General features: G+C 37.6%; 1 protein-coding gene across 2 annotated transcripts in view; it reads left to right on the top strand.

Annotated features, from left to right (window-relative positions):
• The window catches only part of GULP1 (GULP PTB domain containing engulfment adaptor 1), a 788491-nt gene extending 783654 nt beyond the window's left edge, over nt 1-4837 (top strand). For both annotated transcript variants that reach the window (XM_082260575.1, XM_082260574.1), the window contains one exon: nt 3654-4837. In XM_082260575.1, coding sequence (XP_082116701.1) covers nt 3654-3725 — 72 coding nt within the window. In that variant the 3' untranslated portion in view covers nt 3726-4837. The remainder of the gene's footprint in view (nt 1-3653) is intronic.
• The last annotated feature ends 12708 nt before the right edge of the window (nt 4838-17545 follow it).

Here is a 17545-nt window from a genome sequence, read left to right as displayed (position 1 = left end):
TTTAATATCTTGTCCCAAAAAGGGAGGATAAGCATGCAAGTGCCCCAGATATGAATCATGGTGCCAGGGGCCCGCCAAATAGCACCCACATGTTTTGGGGTTGGCAGGGTCTATTTTGTGAACAAAGTAAATTATACAGTATAATATACTGTACCTACATGACAAAAAGAGGTGTATTTAAAAAGCAAACAAAAGATTTTCACTAAATATTCACTTGTGGTGAATCAATACCTGTAATTTAAAACAGATGCACAAATAAGTGAATGGTGAATGTCAGATTTATTGCTATACAAATTCAGGCCTATTTTTTTTTTTCAATGTAACTTCTTGCGGACCGCCAGCCCGCACAGGCAAAGTAACATACCCATACCTCACTGCCTGCTTCCAGGGTTGCCTGAGAAAGGTTTCTGAGAAACTGACATCTCTTAGTAAAAGCAGCACACTTTACACATAGTTAAGCACACATTTAATCCCTTGATCGCCCTAGATGTTAACCCCTTCCCAGCCAGTGTCATTGGTACGGTGACAGTGTATAGTATTACCACAGATCACTGTATAAATGGAATTTGTAGTTGTTTATTTTTTTTAATTGTAATGGCAGCGATCAGCTATTTTTTGTGGGACTGCAACATTGCGGCAGACAAATTGGACATCTAACTGATGCTTTTTCAGGACCAGTGACACCAATACAGTGATCAGTGCTAAAAAAAAATGCACTGACGCTGCACTAATGACACTGGCAGGGAAGGGGTTAACATCAGGGGGTGTTTAGAGGGTTAAATGTGTCCCTAGGGGGTGCTTACTAACTGTGGGGGGGTTGCACTGATTAGCAGGAACACAAGATCTCCATCTTGTTTCCTTGCAGAACGGCGAATTGCGTTGTTTACATACAGTGGGGATCGAAAGTTTGGGCACCCCAGGTAAAAATTTGTATTAATGTGCATAAAGAAGCCCAGGAAGGATGGAAAAAATCTCCAAAAGGCATCAAATTACAGATTAGACATTCTTATTATATGTCAGCAAAAGTTAGATTTTATTTCCATCATTTACACTTTCAAAATAACAGAAAACAAAAAGATGGCATCTGCAAAAGTTTGGGCACCCTGCAGAGTTAATATCATGTACTTCCCCCTTTGGTAAGTATCACAGCTTGTAAATGCTTTTTGTAGCCAGCCAAGAGTCTTTCAATTCTTGTTTGAGATATCTTTGCCCATTTTTCCTTACAAAAGTCTTCCAGTTCTTTGAGATTTCTGGGCTGTCTGTCACGCACTGCTCTTTTAAGGTCTATCCATAGATTTTCAATTATGTTGAGGTCAGGAGATTGTGAAGGCCATGGCAAAACCTTCAGTTTACGCCTCTTGATGTAATCCCCCGTGGATTTTGAGGTGTGTTTAGAATCATTATCCATTTGTAGAAGCCATCCTCTCTTTAACTTCAGCTTTTTCACAGATGGCATCAAGTTACCATCCAAAATGTGCTGAAATTTTATTGAATCTATTTTCCCTTCTACTCGTGAGATGTTCCCTGTGCCACTGGCTGCAATACAACCTCAAAGCATGATTGATCCACCCCCATGCTTAACAGTTGGACAGAGGTTCTTTTCATTTAATTCTGTGCCCCTTCTTCTCCAAACATACCTTTGCTCATTCCGGCCAAAAAAGTTAAATTTTAACCTCATCGGTCCACAGAACTTGTTTCCAAAATGCATCAGGCTTGTCTATATGTTCATTTGCAAAGTTCAAACGCTAATTTTTGTGGTGAGGACGTAGAAGAGGTTTTCTTCTGATGACTCTTCCATGAAGACCATATTTGTACAAGTATCTCTTTATAGTGGAATAGTGTACCACAACTTCAGTGTCTGCCAGATCTTTCTGGAGGGATCGTGCAGTCAAACGTGGGTTTTGAATTGTTTTTTTTTCTCACAATCCTGCAAGCTGTTCTGTCTGATATTTTTCTTGGTCTTCCAGAACTTCCACTGTTCCTGATGACGGCCATTTCTTAATTACATTCCGAACAGAGGATATTGACATCTGAAAACGCTTTGCTATCTTCTTATAGCCTTCTCCAGCTTTGTGAGCGTCAACTATTTTCAGTTTCCGTTTTCTAGACAACTGCTTAGAAGATCCCATGGTGCTGATTGTTGGGGCAAGGTCAGATGAGTCTGGGCATTTAAAACCTTTGAGATTGACATCACCTGGTCTTCCCAGACGATGATTGAGAACAATCCATGACACTGGCAGGTCTCAGCTTTACAAAGGGGGCAGTGCAGGCTATAAATTCTGCAGGGTGCCCAAACTTTTGCAGACACCATTTTTTTTGTTTTTTTGTTATTTTGAAAGTGTCAATGATGGAAATAAAAATATATATAGAATATATATATATTATATATATATATATATAAATATATATAGTAAATAAAGAATATCTAATCTGTAATTTGATGCCTTTTTGGAGACTTTTCCATCTTTTCTTGGCTTCTTTATGCACATTAATACAAATTTTTACCTGGGGTGCCCAAACTTTCGATCCCCTCTGTAGGCAGACCACCATTCTGCCTTTCCCTTTGGACCCGCTGATTGACATCCCCTCTAGCCCATCACGGTGCGATTGTGCCATCTAGTAGCTATTGAACAACACAACGTACGGGTATGTATTTTCACGCAATAGAGTCACATTGCCTCAGTTAATACATGATGGGCGGTTGGCAAGTAGTTAAACTGTTTTGTGTTTTAACAAAAAACATTGATGGGACAGATAAGGGTTTCTTTCAGCAGCAAATATTCAAAATTAATATTTTAATTTATGTGTATTTTTTTTTTAAGTAAAACTAAATGAAAGAAAATTAAAACATAAGCAAATCTCTTAAATCTTTAATTTTTCAGCATACTTTTACAAGTCACATTTATATTTAAATAAAATTCTAAACGTATGCAATTGTTTGCCTGATTTCTGTGTTGTGTTTAATCGATCTCAACAAACACACACGTATATAAATTTCCGGGTTAATGTAATACCACAGGAACAAATGTACTTTCTCCATAATCTTGTTAAATTTTCTCATGGGGCCTTCTCTTTAACTTAGCAATTACATTTAACTAAACCGTGTTACCTGTTTCTTCAGACTCCTCCTTTATTGTCCTTATAGTAAAAGAGGGTGGAAAGTAAATTGACACTTTTAAATAATGTTTGCCGAAAAATGTATTTGCACAGAAAATATAGTAGAGAATTGGGAAAGTATACGTATCCTTTAATGGATAAAAAAAATGAATTTTCTGTTTGGAATAATCAACATCTTAGCAGATCTGTGTAACTGCTATTGGTCAAAGAATGAGCTGAAGGAGGCAGATACATAGATGCATACAGTGTTCATATTTTTGCATTGTTACATGATCACCACCAGCCAGTCAGAGTGCTCAGTTTCTCTCTGATTAAGACAGGACATGCTTATGGAATGGAACAGCATGGGGACATTAAAGACATTAGTTCTGCAGCCTATTATGGGAGAACCCTGCATGTTGGGTGGTAGATCTAATCTCCATGGTCATTAAATGGGTAAATGGCAGGTAAATGGTATTACCAAGTCAAGTCGCTTTTAATACATGTCTTGATCAAGTTGCCAGTCAACTGACACTGGTTTATTTTTTGTGTTTCAGGAGGGGTTCAAAATGGGACTGACAGTTGAAGGAACTGTATTTTGCCTTGATCCTACGGATAACAGAAGTTGAAGCTATGGATACAAGGAGCCACAGGCCTGGCCTCTTTCTTTTCACATATGTGCCAAAATATGAGAATATTTCTTATCTCGCCTCGGAAAAAGTTCTGTAAGATATGTTAAAAGACTGCATTTAAAACTTTCATAAAGTTGGTAGTACATCATAAATGGAACCATCACCTTTTCCTATGCAGAAAACAGAATTGAAATCCTTGTATACTGACATAATGCCTGTTTATAGTTAGTTTGTACACATTTCAAAAATTGATGTCACAAATAACCATTCAGCAATTGGCATTAGCAAAACTCTAACAACAGTTTGTAAATATTTTTACAGTTTTAAGCAGAGCTTATTCAAATGTACACGGATGAGTTTTTACGAATGATGGTTTTTGTTTTTTTGTTACTTTTATGTATTTAAATCATTGTCTGTGTAATAATTAATATTTTTATACTGGAAAATATTTCTATCTCAACTGGTAAATCTTCCACTGGCAGTAAAGTGGTACATAGTTTGTAGGTTATTGGAACAATAAAAAATAGTTTTGATTTGTATACAATACAGAATTGTGTAAACTCAAATTTGTGTGTATGCACAACACAAAAACTGTGTGCATTCACCTACCATCTCCTTTTAAACCCAATGTATCTATATTTTCTTTCAACTTAGATTCAAGACATATACTGGAACATTTATTAGCCCTCGTTTCTCCTTTCTGTGGGCAGGGATAATGGAATTTACAGCGTGTTGTAATGGTGAAGCTTTTTTCACAATGTGTACCAAAGCATAGAAAGGTGTTGGGCCTAGCAGTGCAGAGAGCAAATTATTTATTCACAGTCAAGAGTATATTTCCCCCATGGCAGCCGGTAAACAGGCTTTTTTTTTTTGGACCTGGTTTACTAAAGGCTATGCGTGCATGTTGGTGCATTAACTGAGCACAGTCAGCAAAATTGTATTGTCACAGTATTTATTATGTGCCACAGACAGGCAAAGACTACAGAATATGTATTATTACAGCAGTAGTAAAGGATTTTTACCCACAGCATTCACAGCATTAATATGGAAAAGGAATGTCCCAGTACAATTACACCCATTACATTCCCATACAAGAAAAGTGTGTTTACAAGGAAACAGAATATACTGTACATATTTTTTGTAAGTTTAGGCTTTTAAACTGTGACAGTGGCTACTGGGAAAGGATCCCCTGCCCGCTATTACAATGGGGGATCAGGGGTGGGATGCGAGGCTGCTGCTTTACATTATGAATAAAGGTGTAAAATGTAACATATTGCTGAATGTGAACTCAGGCTTTAACCTCTTCAGCTCCGTAAGGTTTACCCCCCTTCATGGTTAGGCCGTTTTTTGTGATACGGCACTGCGTTACTTTAACTGAGAATTGCACAATCGTGCGATGCTGTACCCCAAAAAAGTTGATGTCCTTTTTCCCCAAAAATATAGTTTTTGGTGGTATTTGATCACCTCTGACCCTGATCACCTTTGACACTTTTGTGAGGACCAGTGTCACCAATACAGTGATCAGTGCTAAAAAATATGCACTGTTACTGTACTAATGACACTGGTAGGAAAGGGGTTATTATCAGGGGCAGGATTGCTTTCTAACTGTGTGGGTGGTGCTTTAACTGTGGGAAGACAGAGATCCGTGTTCCTGCTTAGCAGAAACACAGGATCTCTATCTTCCCTTGTCACAGAATGGCCATCTGCCTTGTCTACATCAGCAGAATGCTAGTCTTCCTCCCTCTGGAACGATCGGTGGGTCCCGGCAGACATCGGTCCACTGGACCCGCTGATTGGCTCCCACTATGTCCAATCACAGCAGGAGCAGGTTGACAGCGGCGCGTGTGCACGCCGCAGACCCAGAGGCAGGAAATGACGTGCCTGTATGTGATTTCGTGCAGAAGATCTGCCGCCCCTCAATATCTGTACGTGGGGCAGTCAGCAATTGGTTAAATATCCATGCTTGGATAGTTAACTAAAGAGTAATATAAGTGTTGGAACACTTTTCCTGGAGAAAATGTTCCTTGAGGTACCTTTTTATACTGGTCACATGTGTGGACTCTTAGGAAGTGATGTCTGCTGAAGTGGAGTTTTAGGTATTTGATTTGCTGTGTGTCTCCCATAGCAGAACTCATGGTATCATGTGTGATTGATTTTATTTTGTTTTTTTGTGGCATTTTTTTTAGGCATACATATGGATGCTTGGGAAAAAAAAAATTGTCTTTACAATGGATTACCAGTGCATTGCTACCACCAGCAGGCAAATAATTAAATCCCTTTTTTTTAATGGAGTCTGCACCAGCAGAGTGTAGCAGTAAGCACAACAGTAGCAGGTCATAAATTATAAATTCTTTACAATTTCACATTTTTTATTTCAGGATGTGTTAGTGATGGTAATGGTAATGGTTGGTCATTTGTTTATTGGTAATGCTGGGGACCATGCGGAAGTTTAGATAACCCATCAGCATCCTTTCCAGTTCCATGCCTTTGATCTAACATCTCAATCTCTGCACTGAGCCAGGCAAACGTGTACATCATACAGTGCTTGCTGATTATACTAATCTGTTTGTACTTCTGTTTTCATGGTGCTGGCAGAGAGGGACCAGATCTTATTTAGAATTTTAATAGTCAGCTTCCTGAAACATACTAGTGACCAGCATATTATATTGCATGTAGCCAATGTAAGCTTGTGTCCTTTCTGGCCAATATAATATGCTTTTACATTTTGAAAAATGTTCAGTATTCAGTACAGCCATCTTAGACCTTATCTCATTGCTAGTCTTCCATATTATGCTGCAACAGTGAATCAGACAATGTTAACCCCTGCGTGTTTCTGGTTGGACAGCAACTTAACAAGTCTGACCTAGAGACTGTTCTACCTCACACTTCTGGGAGAAGGGAACAAGTGAGTACTTTCTGTGATACTTTTTTTATTTGCACTAACATCCAAATTTTCGTTCTGCTAAAACTTTGTGCATTAGTACTGTTTGGACCTTGAAGAAGGGGACACACCTCAAAAGCTTGTCCTGAAAATTTGGATGTTAGTGTGAATAAAGTATTACAGACAGTAGTGCTGCCTGTAGTAAGAAGGATAGCTATCTCTGCAAGCTCGTAAGTTATATAAGTGTATGACCCGCATACATCTTTCCTATGACCAAAATTTCCTGTAGGCCTGGATACCATTTAGGAACTTTTACACAACCATATTTAGCATGTGAGCAAAGAAGAGAACATGTTTGATGACTCTTGTGCACAAGGACACAGTGATGTTTAGGACTCTATTGCTGATTTGGAGATACAGAGGGGGAATCATGAACTGGTGGGAACATTCCGTGACAACTCTGTGAGAAAAAAGTTGAAGAGGACAAGTATATGCTCTCAGAGTTCATTATGATCATTCATACTCATTCTGAAAGTTCCACCAGCTGTTCTCTTCTTTTCTTCACTTCTGTTTAAGTAATTTAATGAAAAAAGTATATTTTGTTTCTGGTTATGTCATAATGTTTGCCACACTGCAACAACAAAGCCCAATGTCATAAAGATGGCATGACAGCACTTCACTTTGCTAACCACAATTGACACCAGAAAAATGAACATGTTTGGGACTCTTTTTAATCCATTTGAAACAATTGTCTTGAAATACTATCCTAATGTGCACACTGATACATCAACTAAGGTAGCAAAATTAGATAATGGCCCCCTAAAGTTAGCTGCTTTGCTATGACACTTTTAAATCTCCGGTAATGCCATACAGGTACACATACTGCAACACCAATTAATTTATAAAGGAGGTTTTAGAACTGTGTAGACCCCTGCACTCTTAAGTGTGCAAGATAAAGCAACAAAAGCAACTCGCAGAGACAGATTTTTATTACAAACCCTCCCAGTATATTTTACTTTTATTTCTTCTCTATCTCTACTTACATAGAACATCTACTGCAGCTATGGAAGCACTGGTGATAGCAACAGACTCCACATCTGTGTAGCTTTTAAACAACTTTGCAACTTAGCCCATGTTCTTTTGTCATCCTGCAACACAACACAATTGTCAGCTGGAGCCAAATCCAAAGATCCACCAAACTCCAACACCCTTATGAGTTTTCACATAAATGGTGTGAGGATCTTTCGGAGACTTGCAAAAGCATCTAGGCATTTTGTTGGAGAACTTTTAGCTTGAGATTCTAATATGGAAATCATAAAATAATTGTTATTATCACACATATGTCAATGCATGCTTGTACCCCAAGTTGCTTTAATCTTTTTGCTGCAGATTCTTTTCAATTAGACAAATTCCTTTTCTTTTTTAACCCTTTTTGTCCTCAGGAAGATCATTCTCAGTCTATTGCAGAAGTTCCAGTCAGAAGCTGCCTTTAACTTATATTCTTTTCACACAGTTCTTAGAACCTTAGCAGTGCTGCTACCATTTTATTTTTACTTTTTTTCTGCATGCAGTCAAATGACCCCCTCATTTACTATTGCTATCTAACTTCTAGTAGGAGCCTTTTCTTCAATATTACCTCCCCTGACAAATGTATGTGGTTCAGGGTAATTCAGCTATTTCACACCCAGAAGCCTTTCTTCTTGAACCTATATTTTGCTAAGTGGGGGCTAGAGTAGTACCCATTAGGCTCCCTCCCAGCCACAGAGGTTTTCCCCAAGAGAAACCTCTGCCTTTTTCCACACTGTGTATCCTTGAGGAAGATCTTTTAGGAGAGGAGCAGGAATATGCTTCCCCATATCAAGCCTGACACCTTGATGACAGATATAATAAACCATTGAATGGTGCTGGGAAACATTAGGAAGCAAAAAAGAGAGGTAGAGAATGAGATGCCACAAGACCACAGACAGCAGCTGTGTAGGAGGGGGCAAGCATCAAGAGGAAGTAGTAGAGGTAAAGGAAGCAGAGATTCACAGAATGTATGAAATAGGAGCATAATGAATCTAACAATACAGTTCCTACGGAGACTACTTTGTGTTTTTGCTTGCCTTCTATGTTTTCAAAAATACCTGAGCCCTAAAAATCAAGAAAAATCATCTATACACCATATTAAAGTTTTAAAAGCAAAATCAGATGTGTGATATTCCTTTATTTGCCACAAAAACTTCTGTGCTTTTCTTTGATTACATAGTTACATAGTTCGTCAGGTTGAAAAAAGACACAAGTCCATCCGGTTCAACCAAAAAAAAAAACAAAACAGTATTGAAAACCCAACTATACAGTCCCATATACACAATCCTATACCTGCTGTTGATCCAGAGGAAGGCAAAAATAAACCCCAGCAAAACATGATCCAATTTGCTACAGTAGGGGAAAAAAATTCCTTTCTGATCCCCCGAGAGGCAATCGGATATTCCCTGGATACACTTTACCTAAAAAAAAATGTAGTACCCATTTATATTATGTACACCTAGGAAAGAATCCCGGCCTTTTTTATAGCACACCTAGGAAAGAATCCCGGCCTTTTTTAAAGCAATCTAGTGAGCTAGCCAGAACCACCTCTGGAGGGAGTCTATTCCACCTTTCCGTATTTGGAGACGAAATCTGTTTTCCTCTAGATGTAAAGAGGGCCCCCTTGTCCTCTGTGTTGACCTTAAAGTGAACAACTCAACACTAATTTCACTATATGGACCGCTTATGTATTTATACATGTTGATCACCCTTTACCATGTTACTAGAGTCTCACTTTCTTTGATAATGGCCGTGTCTACAATTGTGTATTATACCACCTCTCTAATCCAGTGCTGCAACATCCATAAGTCTCTTTAGACACAGCAGTGGCATTGTTGTTGGTGAAAGAAACCAAAGTGCATGGTGGGGGACATGGACATCTGACATTACCAAAAGTGTCAAATGTCGAGGAGACTGACAAAGACCACCACACTGGAATAGATGCAGGATAGGGCACACATTCTGCTGTATAGGTGAGTATATTTGTAGGACACTTTCATTTTTTTTTTTTTTTTTTTGTGGATTGACAGGTTCGCTTTAAAAGAGTAAGCACTAGCACACAGTAGAATGTAGTATATTTTCAGTTAGTAGTATAATATAATATTTTGAAACTACAATTTTGGGGTGATCAGTCCTTATTTTCAAATGCCTGTATTATAAGAAGTAGTAGATACCTTTCACATTATAATTGCCTTTCATGCACAAGGAGGGTTTATTATGACAACATGATTGTCTGCAGAGAACGCTTGTCTGTTTTATCTATCATCAGTGCTTGGTTTTTGAACCTACAGCGCAGCAGTGTCTTTCTTCATGTTGTTGGAATTTTTGCAGACTCTTCATGTAATCCTCCAAATAATTGGCCCATATATGACAGCCTATGCTTTGATAGCTAACAATGACAATGCAACAAAGGGCATACTGTACGCTAGACAGTTTTTATATTTACACCCAGTAGAACCTGAGAATCAGAAGAAAATAACTAATTATATTAATAACCTACCTAGGAAGTAAATGGCCTTTGTATTTTTTATTTTTATTTGACTAGAGATATGCTTAAAGCATAATTTTTGTTCCCGTGTAGATAGACTTTTTGTAGTTATTTGTAGAATCAATACCTAATACTGTATCTATGACAAGTTAAAATCAAATATATTATTGGGTGATTTATTTATTGCTCCAAAAAAAGCAAAGAGATCTTGGACTTTTGGGCACAAATCATTGTTTACAGTCTTAAAATCACTTTATTTAAAATAACAAATTCCACATAATGTAAGATGTCATTAATGTTGAATATTGAACCACAAGCAACCTCCAATTATGCAACCCTCCAATTATCACTGCCCAACTACACAGTTTTATATTCATCAGACTGAAAGTATAAATATATATCAGAGCTTGTTCTGTTGCTACCTCCACAGTTTGGAGTATCATTGGAGATAAAACCTATAATAGATCTTACAGTAACATATAGGATCTTACACATATCTCCATCACATATATTCATAAAAAGCAGATTCCCAATATTCATTCACATTAATGTACAGTACATATGTATACCTTATCAGATTGTTTTAAAGTGTGCAATGTCTTCTTCACAACAAGCCCAAAATGTAGAGTGTAGTCAAATATCCCCTCCTAACGCAGGTACACAGGCATCCAGGAAGCCAGGGGCCTATCTCCAGGACGTCTATGCAACTATACTTAGAGGAAAACCACTGTATCTACTATACATCCATATACATTTGAAGGCCATCTCAAAAAAAGGAAGAAAAACAAAAACCTGGTTGTCCATAATATCGGATGTTACAATACATAATTAGAAAGTCATACTGTTAAAATCCTATATTTATTTACACAATTGATTAAAGGACTACCTATTAAAATCTCAAAAAAAGATCTTATCTTAAATAACAATGAAAGTATTAGTAAAGAAAAGTACCAAAATAGATTTAAAAGAACCAAAACTGTCCATAGATCTAGAGAACACATACCATAGGTCCTCTCAATATTTCAGAAACATATGTGGTAGTATGCAGTAAAACGTCCCTTCCAATGCATTTCAGTGCCAGGGCAGGATGGCGATGCAATAATACACTAAATGTAAATAAAATAATATAAGTAAATATATCCTTTTAAAAGGCACAATTGCATGACATATACCATTAAAGACCTTAATATGCATGCTCTCACATGTCAGAGAAATGCATCAGGGAATGTTTATGCAAGGTCAGTAGAGTAGTAAACTGGTATATCTCAACTAATAGTCCACTGGGGAAAATGGGACAGTAGATATAGTAATAAACATGAGCCCTAGTGGGGTTAAGAATCAAAAAACATGCCTTGGTAATGTGATCATATACATTCTTGCAGCCTATTTCTAAACTAGCAAGGATCCTTTCAATCTGTTCAGAGAAACTCTATAGTGCTTGTTCAGGAACTATACATGAAAAAAACATAACCTATCTAAATGGCCACATCAGCCTAGCTAATATACTGAATAAAATATAATGAGAAATAAATTGGATGGCAGAAAGAGGAAAAAAGGAGGAAGGGGGAAAGTTGTGGGGAGGAGAGAAAAAAAAAGAATAGAAGTGGGAGGGAAGCAAGGGAACAGGGAAGTGAATCAGGAAAGGGGAAGGAGACAGATGAACAAAAGGTAGGGGGGGGGACACAAAAAAGTATATTATATTTCCAGATTGATAAAAATAAAACTGTAGCTAGGCAGTGATAATTGGGTGAAGTGCACAATTAAAGGTTGCTTGCAGTTGCAATACTCAACACTAATGACATCAAATGTTTCTAGTGAATTTCACGTGAAATTAGATATTTTATACTTTTATGTATAAATAAAACAAAACAATAATTTGTGTGGTGCCTTAAAAGTCAGAGTTCTCTTTTTCTTTGTATTTTCTAGGTTTGTGTTGATGTGGCACTTTCCACCACTAAATAGATTACAAAAGAATGTACTTAATGTGAAATATTCACGTTGGTCCATCAAGCACATCAAGCACATGTGTATCAGAACTCCATTTAGTTTACCCACCCTATTACCACTGTACATTGATAAGTGGGCAAAATGGTGGACATACATTTCTGGAGTAGCATTTAAAAACAGTACCCTCTTTATTACTTGATCCAGCACCCGGCATGCACGCTATATCTGTGATTATACTGCAGATCGCAGGCAAAATGCAATGAACCAACCAGAGTGGCTACGTCTGGTGATCACTGTAATGACCAATATACACACTGTAAGTATAAGAAGTGCACCATTACCAAGAATAATTTTTAAACAACCTCAATTCCAGAATGTTTCTTAATTTATAAAGATTGTGGCAACAATGAGATCACATGAAAGGGTCATGGCATTTTTATTTTAAGTGTTTTATAATAGAAAGTAAGGGGACAGGGTTTAAAATACCACAAAAAAACGTAATTTGTCTCAAAAAATATAAAATTCATTTAGATACAGTGTTGCTTGACTGACGGTGAGTAATTGTCAGTCAAAGTATTGCAGCACTGAAAAATGACCTAGTAATGGAGGACTAAATACAGCCTAATACCCAGGAGGTTAAGGAAAATAAAAACAAAAATAAAATAAAAAAAATGAACTGGTAAAAAAAAAAAAAAAATCACATATTTACTAAGCCAGAGAAAATATTGATTAGTAAATTCACCCTTTCCTGGAAAAATATATTTAATTTTGATAATCCATCTAAATCCTATACATGGGCATTAGTATGAATTGTATACATGCATATTGGTATACTGGTTGTTAAAGCTTTGTTTCCTAAAATATTTTTGGATTTAAAAAAGGAATTTAGGAAGGTAATGAGTGAGCATTGCTTTGAGAAATATATTGATGTTATAGATCACCCATAATGCTGTTGTTTTTATTGTCATTACTTTGTACTTTGTTTGTTTGCATTTGGCATCATGTATCTCTCTTTTACATTTAATTTTTCATGTCATTCATTATGTTAAACATATATTATGAAAAAACATAGTGTCCATATCTTTTCACAAATACAATTTTATATTTTTTACTGAAATACATTAAAAACAACCATGATTTACATGATATGCATATGCTTTGTGTTCAACCGTTGTAACAGATACCATAGCACTGAATTCACAGGGTAACATAATAAACCCACATACTCATTTATGTATGCAATGGAATTTCTTGGCAATCATTTTGGTCAGTATCAGTGTTTTGTATTTCAGGACTTCAAAATGGTAAAAGGTGATGGCATATATTGTATAATATTGCATTAAAATGTTTCATTTGATATCACTGAACAATAAACCTATAGCATTTATACCTTTTCAATGGGAGTTGTACTTGTTTTTATTGTGAAATCAGTGTTTTTAATTTCTGAAAAAAATGTTACCCCTTCAAAAAAGATACAACACATAAAACAGCTCCATAAAGGATAATATTTAGTTTTGATAAAAATACTTTGTCATTTCAATCTACAGCCCCCCCCCCCAAAAAAAAACAAAAATAAAAAAAACAAAAACAATATATATATATATATTTATATTTTTATATATATATATAATTCTTCCTTGTAACATTTGCAACAGGTTTTTCAAGGTGTTTAGTATCCATATGTATCTGTATGTATTCTGTTATGTATAGGTTTTTGCTCATGGAATTAGCTTAGACTAGAAATGCTTTTAGGAATCCTCAACTCTGTTTGTAGGATTTCTGCACTGGACCACTCTTCTTTGGTTATATAAAGCCCATGCATCTGCAAGAACATTGGAATGCAGTTTTCTCTTTTTACAACACATATTTATGGTACTCATTAACTACAACTATAGCAGACAGATCCCCCCACACCGACTAGACAGTGAGCAGAAGTTTATGCAATGGCTTATCTCATTATTTACATGAATTGATAAAATCCTTGAAATGCCTGTAATTGGCCTTGGAGAGGATTGCTCCCCCCTCCATAAAAATTCTGGTAATTGCGTTAAAGTGTCACTAAACCATACTTAAGAAATAGTAATCCCAATCTTCCAGTCCAGGCTTTTACTGCCACTTTTTATTCACAAATAACAATATTTTTTTGCTAGAAAATTACTCAGAACCCCCAAATATTATGTCTTTTTTTTTTTTTTTTTTTTAAAGCCAAGGCCCTAGAGAATAAATTGGTGGGTTTTGCAATTTTTTATGTCGTACTATATTTGCGTAGCGTTTTTTCAAACACAATTTTTTGGGAAAAAAATATACTTTTTTAAATTTTAATGCAAAAAACACAATACATAGCCAAATTTTTGAAAAATATAAAAGATGAAGTTACCTTGAGTAAATAGATATCAAACATGTCACGCTTTAAAATTGTGCACGCCCATGCAATGGCAACAAACTATGTAAATGTTACTGTCCATAGGCAATGCTTTAAAAGCCTTTACAGGTTACCACTTTAGATTTACAGAGGAGGTTTAGTGCTAGATTTACTGCCCATGATCTGGCGTTCAGCTGTAGGCATCATCACGGTATAACCACTAAAAGTCCAGTGACGTACCAGTACATCACTGGACTGTAAGTGGGTAAAGGAGGAGTAGGACCAAACTCTTTTGGTTCTACTTCTTCTGTGGGTCACAGGTGTGCACTTTGTTCTGCACTCCTATGATCTGTATTCAACTGACAGCCAGCTTTAGCCCACTCAGCCGGTCCAGACTCTGGAGAGATCCCAACTTTAATGTTGGGATCCACCCAGATGCCTGAGCCAGCTGCTCCCACTCCCTCTAAAGCCCTGCGCTCTAGGGAACGCTGCAGGGACAGAGCAGAGAGCAGGGGACTGATATTCACCAGCTCTTTGCTCGCTGAAGACCAAGAAGTTATCACTTTAATCACTCAGTTCTCAGTGTAGAGGTGTAGAGGCGGTAGGGGGAACATGCAACATTGAGTCAATGTTGCATTACCTAAATGAGTAAACAAGCAGTATAAAATAGTGTGATAAAATAATGAGTGTTAGCAGTATAAAATAGAATTTTATATACTTCTGTAATTTTAGTAGTGTCTGTACACTCACAATACAGCTCTTCCTTCCTTTTACTGAGTATGAGCAGTGGTGTGAAGCACATGCACAGTACTGTGTGGGCGGGGATTTGATTTGAGGGATAAATGGGAGGTTCTCAGTGACTCTACATGCTGTCACTGGTTGTGTGTCGGCACATATTATTGTAATCTAGCCTGAGAGTGTGCAGAGCACAGTGACTTTGTTCCCATGCACAGTCGGATCATGTAGAGCAAAAGTAGCCACCCTCACAGAGGAAGTTGCAGCAAAGAAGTATTTTTGTGGATATGCTGTGCGATGCTGAATTATTGGGGGGGGGGGGGAGATAACTATAAAAGGGTATTGACTATTATATAAACATATTTTTGATGAGATTTTGTGACATTTTAGATACTAGTATGTAAACTAGCAACAGTTTCTTAACCATATTTATTGGCAACATATTTATGTAGAACAGTAAACATAGTAGACTATTATGCAAAGACATTGTATAATCAATGACTCAAAAAAAAAAAGACCGATAATTAGTAAACTAAGAAGATTCAGTAAAATACATTTTGAATATGAAAAATGTAGTAGTTGATTTTTTATAACTCTTTGTTTCCTTTTTAATATAGTTAATGGAGCCTCTTTAAAAAAAAAAAAAAACACTTAATTTAAAATTAAAAGTTAAAATGGTTCTAAAAGCTGAACATTTTTTACCTTCATGCATGAAGGTAAACAAAACCTTCTGTGTGAAGCTACCTCACCAATACTTACCAGAATCCCATCGCGATCCAGCGATGTGCACAGGAGCCCTCCGGGGACTCTCTCTCTCTTCATTAGCTGAGACAGCAGTGGCTCCCGCTGCTGTCAATTACAGCCAGTGCACCAATGAGAAGAGAGATGGGGCGGGGCCGAGATGTGGCTCCATGCCTGAATGAACATGCAGAGCAGTGGTTCAGAAGCAAGCCTGCTCGGGTGCCCCTACAGCAAGCTGTTTGCTCTGGGGGCTCTTGGCAGGATGGAGGGGCCAGGAGCGCCAGCGGGGGACCCATCGGTTCCAGAGCAGGTATGTATTACATGTTTATTATTAAAAAAAAAAAACTTGCCTTTACAGTAATATCACTTTAAGTATTGGAATCCATATAGGGAGAACAGGCTATCATCCCACAGCTTATTCAGGAGTAGCTGTAGTGTATTCATCCTAGCTTTATCACTGTTTCATGCTCAGTGTGCTTGTGAGGTTTTTTTGATCTTTTCTAAATATAGTTTTTTAAATTTGTTTGGTTCCAGCGGTCGGTCACATGACGCTTTGATATTCTGGCTTTTCTAAGACTTGATTCTATTGTGAACCATTCTCTATGGCACTTCCCTTGTTGCCCTACCTGCAACAATGCCATGTTTGAGACCCCTTCCACATTATTCTTAGGCACCCTCAGATGGCTGCCTGATCTCCACCAATATCATGCTGATGACCAGTTGGTGTGGTTAACATAGCATTTAAATTCATAGCTACTTCGAGTGGCCAAGAATAAGCTGGAGTTGACTGTGTGTGCTTCCAGTTAAAATTACATCAAATAGACGTAACTACCTACCGCACAACTGGATAACAGAAAAAAAAGGACACAAACATGAAAAATCAAAAGTTGGCTCCCAGAAATACAGATAAAAAAAATGAAAGGTGTAGGGCCCCCCCCCACTCCATACCAGGCCCTTTGGGTCAACATAGGGACAAGGTGATTTGGGGGGCACCCAAAAGCACCCTCCCCATGTTGAGGGCAAGCGGCCTGTTATGGTTTAGGGGGGGGCACTTGCTCATTCCCTCCCTTTCCTGGCCTGCCAGGCTGCATGCTCAGATAAGGGCCTGGTATGGATTTTGGGGCGGGACCCCACGCCGTTTTTTTTTACACTTTTGCACGGAGTTCCCCTTTTTTTCTAAATTCTGTAATGGGGTTCCCCTTAAAAGCCATACCAGACTCAAAGGGTCCCCCCCCCCCCCCAATTTTTTTGAATTTTTTTTTACAATTATGTTTTTTAAGTTCAGCTCTCAGCAGGGAAGCCTTAACAACCTATTGACTGTGCGCTCAGCAGGCTAACATTCTGCTAAGTGCAGAGAAAGTTCAGGTGTTAGGCGACTGCCTGAATGGACGATGTTGAGGCCAAACTTATGCTCGACCCAAACCATTCACCCATCCCTAGTGGTGCCTTAACACTGTAACCCCTCACACTTACTCTTGCTGGGTACAGGAGCCTTCCCTTCTGTAAAAAAATAGGAAAAATAAATTGAAATTACATGCACCTGTCAAACAGGGGCAGAAAAATTGGGCCTTGGGTGTTGGTAGTGCCCTAAATCA

The sequence above is a fragment of the Pelophylax lessonae genome (assembly GCF_965119305.1).
Source record: "Pelophylax lessonae genome assembly, chromosome: 6".
In the NCBI taxonomy this organism is placed as follows: Eukaryota; Metazoa; Chordata; class Amphibia; order Anura; family Ranidae; genus Pelophylax; species Pelophylax lessonae.
The sequence above is the reverse complement of the archived record's forward strand: the minus strand, read 5'-3'. Positions and strand labels throughout refer to the sequence as shown.